We start from the raw sequence: 10,034 nt of genomic DNA, 5'->3' as shown, positions 1-10,034 counted from the left end.
GAGCCTGCCCAGGTGGTTCTGTGGGATTTTGCGGGTGAGGCTGGTGGGTCCCTTGTTTCTTGAACTCGCTGCTCTGTGTCTTTTCCTCCTACCTGTCAATCACTCCTCCCACCGTCTGCCCCTCTGGGCCCCTGACCAAGAAAGATGCTGTCCTATTCTTCCGCCACCTCTATGTCGTTGCTTTTCTTGGCTGCTACTTTTTGTCACTTTTTTGGTTATTGATCTAGTTTTTCTTTTCTTTTTTTTTTCCTTTGCCTTTTGTTTCTCTAGTTCTTCTGAGTGTATTTTGAGTCCCAGGACTGGTGATGGGGAAGTGGAGTGAGGGCTGGGGACGGGGATGTAGAAGGGTAACACAGAAGGAGCCAGCCCTGTCTTTGTCTCTGATTCTTACCCAAAGGGGAGAGACTGGGCCCTTGTCCTTGGTGCCACCCATCTGAGTTGTCCTTAGGAAGCCCGTCTTATCATGGACTGTGGTGTGTGAAATTAGTAGTAGTAGAGAAAACCTAGACATTTCTGGGAAGCGTCAGGGAGTTCATGGTACAGAGGCCTCTGTTCCTAGTGACCCTGATGCTATTAATATAACATTGTGGCACTAGAGCTTCTTACACCCACACCTTCTCTAAGTGGATTATAAGCCATGAGCTCAAAAACGCCTCGGAGTTGCTGTCTTGAGGCTCAGTACCTTGTTGCAACATAGCAAAGCAGATGCGTAGGAAAGACCTGTGACACAGGTGATTTCAATAAGGTATTCATGAGATCCAGCCAGGCTGGTGTCAGGGGCCTTCATAGGCTCTTCTCCCCGCTTTTGGGGACTTCCTTGTGGTTGGACTTTCTCACCAGGTGTTGCCAGTCTCCTCCTGGGAAGTTGCTTGCTCTTTCTTCTGGAGACTGGTGGTTGGGCAAGTAGTGTTGGGTGACAGCGTCGTGTTGAATGGTGGTAAGGACAGGGTTTAAGAGACAGTCCTCAGCGTGGTGGTTTTCAGAAAAGGCTGTAAAATTTTTTACTATCCTTCAAGCATCAAAAAGTGGCTGCTGGCCCCCTTCTCCTGGGATCTGGTCAGACTTACGACTGCTTGGCCCAGTAGACAATGGTAGAAGAGTGATCATGGGACGTGAAAGGCCAGGTGGTAAAAGGCAGTGCAGCTTCTGCCCCGTCCCCCAATACTTGCCTTTGGAGCCCTCGGCTACTTTGTAAGAAGCCCAACCGTCCTGAAGTCCCCATGCTGTGAGGAAGCCCCGTGTGTGCAGGTCCTCCCATTGACAGGTCCAGGTGAGCAAGCCTTCAAGCCTTCCCAGCCCAGGCTTCCACCATAGGAGTGAAGCTGCTTCACTCCTGTGACATCAAGTCACCCTCACCCATTTGAGTCTTCCTAGCTGTGTCCTCAACATCTTGGAGCAGACACTGGCCATCTCTGCTCTAAATTCCTGACCTACAGGATCCACGTGTATAGTAAAACGGTTTATGCCTTTGAGCCTTGGGATGGTTGGTTGGACAGCGATAGTAACGGGGACATCAGGAATTCAGTCTGCTGGCTGCTGACTCTTTGGCCTAGATTAATTATCTTGCTCTCATCCAGGGAAACCTCCCTGGATCCTAACCTTTCTACTTTCATCTCCGCCAAGAAGTGCACTCAAGAAAGAAAATAGAGGGAATTTCTTGGCGATCCAGTGGTTAGGGCTCGGCACTTTCACTCTGCTGGGCCCCAGGTTTGATCCCTGGTTAGGGAACTAAGACCCCACAAGCTGCACGGTGTGACCAAAAAAAAGACAAGACTATTTCTTGGCTGAGGAACACCTCCTGTGCTTCACTGTGATCACCTGCTTCGGATTTCCTGTTGGATTGCTGCTGAGTCGGCACAGTCTCCTTGGTTTATTTCCTAAGTGTACTGATATTTTGTTCCGCATGGTATAAGATTTGTCTACTCTGACACACTCAGTCTTCCTCTGCTGGCCTTGATAGGATCCCAGGGGCCTCCTCATGTTGACTGGCTCTACAAGTCATTTATTGATCTTTTCTAGGAAGGATCTCCAGACCCTCATTTAAAACTATAATTCCTCAAGGAACATCTTGAGCAGTTTTTGCCAGCTTCCTATGCACTAGTGGAGACTTGGTCCCCACCTTGGGAAACACCTGGGTCTTTGGGAAATCCCTGGTGGCTCAGATGGTAAAGAATCTGCCTGCAGTGTGGGTGATCCCTGGTCAGAAAGATCCCCTGGAGACGGAAACGGCTACCCGTGCCAGTAGTCTTGCCTGGGAAATCCCCTGGGACAGAGAGCCTGGTGGGCCACAGTCCATGGGGCCGCAAATGGTCGAACACAGCTGAGCGACTAACACTTTCACTTCGCTGTACTACTAATTATTAGTGCTGCGTACAAGGTTGGACAGATCACTTTGCCTCTCCGACTCTGTTACAGCCACCTTCCAGAAATCAGAGGACTAAAGACTGTACCAGGCGCAGTGCCTGGTGTTCAGTGAGTGCTCAGCTATTGTCTTCATTGCCCAAGACCTAAGCAGTTTGTTGTTGAGTTTTTTCGTAGCCAGTTCCTCAGAAACCAGAGGCTTCTTGGAATAAGCAGCCGTAGCACCTTGCCCATTACATGGTAACTAGCTGTCTGCATTTCTGTCTGCTCCCAGCCTGTGAGTTCTCTGAGGGCAGGGAACTCACCAGATCTTGCTTCTGTAGCTTCTAGCAAAGAAGAAAATAATGTTAAAAAGGGTTAAAAAGTAGTTCAATAGCCCTTTATAGCCATGTGACCCTGCTTGATGGACAAAGAAACCAAAACTTAACCCCATGGTCATATGAAGGCACGCAGTCAAGGCTTGAATGTGAAACTTGGCTCAGGTTGGTTTTCCTGAAAGGGGGAAGGGGTGAGAAGAGGCAGGTCAGCATCACGAGGCCCAGGGCCTGTCCTGTAGGTTGTTACACTGAGGGCCTGCGTGGAACCCGCTTCCCAGTGTCTGTGTTTCTGTACAGTCCCTTCCACATGGACTTTGGACTTGGCCTGGGGACAGCCACAAATGGTATGAAAGCCGAGTGTGGGGGGGCAGGGGCAGGGATAGGCCAGGGAACCCTTTATGTAGGGAATAGCACGGAAAGCATGTGTTCTGGGTGGAGCCCAGGAGGAAGCCCTGATTCGCATGTGTGTATCCATTGAGCAGTCCAGCTTGCTGGGAGACCACGGATGTATGGAGGAATAGTAAGAAATGGGGATAGAAAGGCAAGCTAGGGACTTCCCTGGTGGGTCAGAGGTTAATAATCTGCCTGCCGATGCTGGGGACGAAGGTTCAATCCCTGGTCGGGGAACTAACATCCCACATGCTGAAGGGCAATTAAGGTGGTGTACCACAACTGGAGAGAACCCAGCTTGCTGCAATAAAGAGCCCACGAGTGTGGAGTGTGGCAGCTAAGACCCGATGCAGCCAAATTAATTTTTTTTAAACAGTTGGGCTAGGGCCAGGCAGCGTGCCAAGGTGTAATTGTCTTTTTTTCCTGCAGCACCAGGGTGCTGCCAGGGCAGGATGATGAATAGGGAGAAAAGGGAACTGAGTCACAAAGCTCACTTAGGGGGTTTCTCTAACATTAGAGTCTGGGGATGAGGGCTGGACCCAACACAGGCGGGACAAGGGGGCGAACTAGGTGGAAGTGGAAAGCTCTATGGAGAATTGATAGGATTTGGCTGCCAGCTGAGGGGAGGTGGTGAAGAGGAAGTGAAGGGAGCAGCCAGAGAGGACTGAGGTGGTCAATCTTTGAGACTCAAGAGTTTGGCCTGGCAGAAACTGATTTTGGGGGAAAGTGATGAATTCACCCAGCCTGCTGACAACACTCGAGGGCTGCACGACTTCTGAAGCTCAGGAGAGAGGGCCCAGTTAGAACGCAGGTGTGGGAGGTCTCTACATCCCAGGAGAAAGTCAGTGCAGGTGAGCAGGTGGGATCAAAGGAAGGTCAAGTGCCACGCCACCAAGGAGTCGTTGCTGTACGCAGCACGACGGGATGGGTGCCAGGGTAGACCCTGCTCTCTGCTCCTAACACTGGATGCCAGGCTTCTTTCCCTCAGCCTCAGTTTCCTGCCTTAATTGTGTACTGGCTCTGCTCAGTGCTGGCTGGGCCTATGCCAAGCGTGCCCACGGCACTGTAGCCATGTCTGAGCTGGATACCATTCAGTCACACACACACACACACACACACCACCAATACACAGGCCTCTGAACAGACCTCCAGTGCCTTTTCTGGAAGTTATTGAACCATCCCCAGAAAAATGTACTTGCTCCAGGCCTGGCTGACTTGACACCATTTCAAAAGGCTTGTCAACTTCTGATATTCACTCTCAGGTCCAGGTAAAGAAACTCTAGACCACTCATCTCCTCGTACAGCTGTGAGAAAGGTCCAGAGTAAAAGGAATGACTTGTTATCAGTCTGGCCAGAGGGTATCTGCTATTCCGGTCCTTATCTGCTGCTTATTGGGCCTTATCAGTAGTTGTGAGAATGCCACACTCTACAAACTACTTGCAACTCCTTTCCTCCTTTGCCAGATGGGGCAGTCCAAAGGCAGTGGACAGGTGACAGCCTGGGGTCCAGGAACTGAAGTGACCCTGGGTGCCGCCTCAGCCACCCCTTGCTGGGTCAACTGCCTCATGACACCTTCAACCCCAGAACAGTTCACAAGTTTATTTATGCATGAATTTATACAGACTGCAAACACTCGGGGACGCCTCCACCCGCTTAACGGCCCAGAACCTAGACTCAGAAGGTTAAGAGGGCCCAGCCTCAGAGGCCAGAGATGAGTTCTCAGGAGGCCGATTGTTGGCAGCAGAGGATCCGGAGAACCAGAGGAAAGAGGTGTAGCCAGGGCGGAGCTCCCATGGGAAGGCGGGGCCTGAGGCCAGAGCTGGGTGTGGCTTCCGGGCAGGGGGCGGAGCCTGAAGCGTGGCTTGGTCCTGAACTTGATAACCTAGAACAGGGGCCCGCGCCCGCAGCCCCGGTATTCCAGGGACCCCTCTCCACTGGGGGCAGTGGGAAGGGAATGGGTCCACAGGCCCGGCTGTCTACACGTAAGCGTTCTTCCCGTACTTGCCAAAGCTGCTGTCGCCCTCTTCATCCGACGCTGCGGCGGGCAGGCGGGCAGCGAGGCTGGCGGCCGGTATCACGGGGGCCTTGTAGGGAAGCTGGACGCTGGCAGAGGAGAGAACCTGGTCAGAGGGAGGTGCGGCCCTCGCCCCGCACTCCGCCCCCGCGGCGCGCCCTCCCTTACCCGGTGGCGGGGTCCCGGTCCCGAGAGCAGCAGCAGTTGGAGAAGAGGCAGATGCCGCCCAGGATGGCAAGTAGGCAGGCGCTCCAGCCCAAGTAGAGGGCAGGGCCCAGCTCGTACCTGGGGACAAGGACGGTGAGCAGGCGGCGCCAGCTCAGGAGTCGCACTGAGACCCACCCGCTGTCCCCCACACTCACTTGGTTCCGGCGTACAAGGGGTCGAAGAAGTCCCTGGTGATGTTGAAGGCGTACCAGGAGACGGCCACCATCCCGCAGATACCTGGGGGAGGAACCGGAGAACCCAGCTAGGCCTGGTGGAGGAAGGTGTGGCCCAGAGAAGGGACATGGGCATCAAGTCCAAGAGCAAGCTTCATCGGATCCCTTTCATTTCCCCTCGCCAGCTCCTCACTTCTGTTTCCTACGTCAAAAGGCAGGCTGCTCCATCCAGCACCCAGGACACACTGCAGCCCATCTTTCTTGTCTAGTATCCCACTCTACTCCTCAGCCCCTCTTCCCTGTTTATCCCACACCTGCCCTGTCCCTCCTACCTCTAGTGCCTGGACCACAGTTTCCACACTAGGAATCTGCTCCAGCTCCTACCCATCTTCAAAAGCCCAAGCAGTCTTCCCTGATCAGCCCTGCCTGCGCTGACACCCCTTTCCTGGGTCTTACGGCTCAGTGCATGAAGGCCAACCAGGCCCCTGGACTACTGGTCCAGCCTGGCCGCCCCCCGGGGCTGTGTCTTCCAGTAAGCCACCTGGCTTCTCCGAGCCTATGTCCACATCTGGAGAACAGGACAAGACCTGCCCTATCTCAGAGGCGTGTTGTGAGGGGATGTGCACAGATATGTTTTGCAAATTGAAAAGGGATGGCAAGTCTTGTGGTACTGTTATTGTGCACAGTGTGTGTGTGTGCGTGCGTGCACGTCCTAGCTCTGATCTTCCCAGCCAGACTGTAAGCTCTGGAGGGCAGAAACTCTCAGCTTTGGATTCCCTCCCACACCTCGCTCATGCCTGGCTCCTAGTGCAGGCTCAAGAAACATTGCTGATGGACTGATTTGTAACCAAGGGATTGGTGAGTATGGGTGAGGGTGGGTGAGCAGGGAGAGGGGTCAGGTGTCAGTGCAAAGGGGAAGGTGAGGCAACCCTGGGTCTGGGTTGCCCACCCCACCCCCACTGCAGTACCACCTCCTCCCACTGCAGCGCAGGGTCCACCCATGACTTCCCCCGATTACCAGCCAGGATGTGTAGGGCTCCTGCGGTGGCCGCCAGCTTGGTTTTTCTGGAGAGCTCCAGGCCCCCAATGTTCGTGCAGCGCAGCCCCACCATGCCTAGGAAGAGGCCCAGGAAGCCCAGGAGGATGGCGGTGATCATGAGCGCCCGGCAGGCCTGGATGTACCCTGGGGAGGCGGGGGGCAGCCATGGGTCCCAGACCCGGCCCTTTCCCCTCCACCTGCTCTCCAGCCTGTGACAGAGTTAGCCCCTAATGTAACCTGCTCAGGTCTCGGTCCCTAGAAGCCCTCAAATCCTCTCCTTCCCCTTCGGGCCCCATCAGTCTGAGGGGTCAGCCTGAGGGGTCACACCCCCTCCTTCCCAGGAGCTCACCTCCGCACCCTTCGACCCTCCAGGTGCACTTCACCTCTGTCTCTGTTACAAGGCTTCTGCTCAGCGCCACTTAGACACTTTGGCTAATAATGCTTTGTCCTGGGGTGATACTCTTTGGCAGGATTTTTTTTTTTTTTTTTTAATTTTTGTCCACACTACTTGGCATGTAGGATCTTTGTTCCCCGACCAGGGATCGAACCTGGCGACCCTCTGTGGTGGAAGCACGGAACCTCAACCATTGGACCACCAGGGAAGTCCCTGCATCGTAGGGTATTCAGCAGCATCCTTGCCCTCTGCCCACTAGATGTCAACAGCAGTCCCCCTAGACAGGACAATCAAAATCTCTAGACATTGTCAAAAAACTACCACTAGTTGAGAACCACCATGGGGTCGCTAAGAGTAGGACACGACTGAGCGACTTCACTTTCACTTTTCACTTTCTTGCATTGGAGAAGGAAATGGCAGCCCACTCCAGTGTTCTTGCCTGGAGAATCCCATGGACGGGGGAGCCTGGTGGGCTGCTGTCTATGGGGTCGCACAGAGTAGGAAACGACTGAAGTGACTTAGCATAACATGCTCTGCTGGGTGTTACAGACACTACACTCTGTGAGCACCCCTCCCCTGGCTCACATCTGGGAGGTCCCATTTAATGCCCAGCACAGTGCCTGACATCCTGAACCGAGCCTCTTCCTGGAGTGACCGATAGGGGGCAGCAGTGGCAGCTTCTAATCTGGAAGGTGGGATACCTGGGCCTAGGAGGGGTGTGAGGCAAGTCTAGCTCATATGCTCCTTCCTCAGAGCCGAAGCTCCCTTTCTGGGCCCCCTTCCTCCTCCTAGGTCTTCGACAGTTGCTAAGTACTCCCAAGGACCTTGCACCCCTTCCCTGGGTGGGGCAGTGCCACCCGTGTTGAAGGGGAAAGGCTGGGCCCCTGCCAGGAAGATGTGAAGTCGCCCAGGGTTGGGGGGCAGGGAGGAGGGGCAAAGTTCCCTGGGAGCATTTTCTCCTTCCCCGTCACTTCCTCTGGAGTTCCCCCAGCCTCTCCCCCTACTTATCCATCCACCCACCCACCCATCCCCAACCTGGGCAGACCAGCTCCTGATCCCCAGGGAGCTCTTGTAGGTAAGGAGATATTACTGAAGGGTCCGTAAGCAGCTGCGTGGCTGCAGTGTGAATAAGTGACAGGACCCCTCCCAGGACCAGAACCAGCCTGGGAACGAAGTATCGGCTGGCTCTGAATTCCAGACCCCCAGCCACCTGGGTGGCTCAGGGCAGGTCACCATGCAGTTTTCCTGCTTCTGGAAGATGAGGTCATTAATGCTGCCAGTGTAAACAGCACTAAAATGGTGCGCGCGAAGCACTAATGATGCCTGGAACCTCAACCTGATCCCTGGACAGCTGCGTGCTCTCTGCCCTCCCCGCTCGGCTCGCTCACCCTTGCGTCTCCGTCCTTCATTGTCTTCTGTGCACACTCATGAGAGGTTTCTAGCAGCAGTCCCAGTGGGGCCCCTCCTCACACCACGCTGCTGAGCGGCTGCAGCCAATGTCCCTCCTGCCCACCCACCATTCTCGTGTCCGATCCTGATGCCTGACCCAGATTGTACTCAGCTTTCATAGAAGTTTTTTTTTTTGGGGGGGGGGGGTGTCCTGGATGGGCTGAGAGCATGAAGCCCCTGTAGCTGCCTCAGGAGACCCTGGGAATAGTAGGGGCAGGGGAGACCCACCCAGACTCCCTAGCGGCTCATAGCATCTCTGATACTCAGGGAGGCAGTTTCCTGGCATGCTGGCCTCAGCTCCTTCCCCTGCCACCTGGCCCCTGCAGCTGGGGGACCTGGAAGGGCACGATGGCTCCAGCAACCCCAGTGAGGGCGCGGGAGCTGCAGTGCACTGGGTTCCTGGTCATCCCCTCATGGCCTGGTGAGGGGCCGACTGAAGGACTCCCTAGGTGGGGGAGTGATGGGTACTGCTCACAACGTGAGCTCCAGCCACCAGGGAGGACCTTTTGGGGCCCAAAGAGCTGTAGGCTCCAGCCCACTAACAACCCCAAACACATATGCACACACAGCCCTGACTACAGTGGGTACTGAGACGGGCAAGAGGACTCCATTTAAAACAGCCTTCTAGAGCTCGCCATGGCAGTGAGACCAATGCCCCAGTGCAAGCCTGGTGCAGTTATTGAGACTTCTAAGTATCTCAACCCCCAGGAATCCCAGATGGGGTTTCCTCTTCACCCCACGAGCCCCAGCACTCTCACCCCAAAACTAAAGTGCTGGATTTGATTGAGTGAACGTAGACACCAACCTCACATTAACATTTTCTGCACATTCCATCTCACATAATCCTCATGACCACCCAGTGAACCAGTGCTATTCTGACCCCAAGTCTTAACAGATGGGTCAAATGAAGCTCATTTTATCAGGCCTGAGGCACGGAGCAGGTCCACGGCAGGTGCTGGGGCCGTCACTCTAGACCCGGTGCCCGCACTTGTAGCCACAAAGACAGAGGGGCATGCTAGAGCAGGGGGCCACATGTGGCACGGCCTCTGCTGCAGTTCCAGACAGAGATGCCCCCAGCACTCCTGGCTGCAGGAAGCAGGTCTCCTCACTGCATCTGGCTTCCCTTGGCTATATGGTGCCCAAGGTCCGACCACAGGCAGCACCCACCCTCCCTGGGGTCTCTCCAGCCTCCCACCTCCCTCTGCTCCCTTCGGCTCTCCCCAGCCCGTACCAGAGAGGGCCAGCATGGACGGGAACTCCCAGCAGTTGTGGACTCCCATGGAGTCAGTGGCACAGCTGTACCAGAGGTTCTCGAAGATGGTGTTGGTGGTGATGACATTCCCATGCACGGTGGACACTCGCCAGCTGCTGTGTGCCAGAGTCACCCCCAGCATCAGCAGCCCCACGGCTGTGAGGAAGAAGCCGAAGATCTCCACAGCCACCAGCATGGTGGGACACAGGCCCCAAGGGGAGCCCGGGGCCCCGGAGAGGGGGAGGGGCTGGGCCCCGGGGGATCTGAGGGGGCTTTGGCCAAGGAGGGTGGTTCAGGCAGGCTAGGGAAAGAGAGGGAGGCAGGCTGCAGCCTCGGCCTCTTCCGTGGCCCAGGTCCGGCTCCGGTTTGTCTCCTGCCCTCTCCCCTGGTCTCTTCGCTTCCCCGCAGGTCCGTCAGAGGAATGAGCCAAGCGCGCAC

The 10,034-nt window shown here is 55.3% G+C and overlaps 1 protein-coding gene across 2 annotated transcripts; it reads right to left on the bottom strand.

The window, feature by feature from the left end:
- Nucleotides 1-4,652: 4,652 nt before the first annotated feature.
- Nucleotides 4,653-10,034, bottom strand: CLDN15 (claudin 15). 2 transcript variants are annotated; one of them, NM_001046186.2, is given in 5 exon segments: nt 4,653-5,171; nt 5,251-5,367; nt 5,445-5,526; nt 6,481-6,645; nt 9,576-10,034. In NM_001046186.2, coding segments are annotated over 5 exon segments (708 nt in total). In that variant the 5' UTR covers nt 9,793-10,034; the 3' UTR covers nt 4,653-5,044.

The sequence above is a fragment of the Bos taurus genome, chromosome 25 (assembly GCF_002263795.3).
Source record: "Bos taurus isolate L1 Dominette 01449 registration number 42190680 breed Hereford chromosome 25, ARS-UCD2.0, whole genome shotgun sequence".
NCBI classification, from domain to species: Eukaryota; Metazoa; Chordata; class Mammalia; order Artiodactyla; family Bovidae; genus Bos; species Bos taurus.
This window is presented reverse-complemented; position numbering and strand designations above follow the sequence as displayed.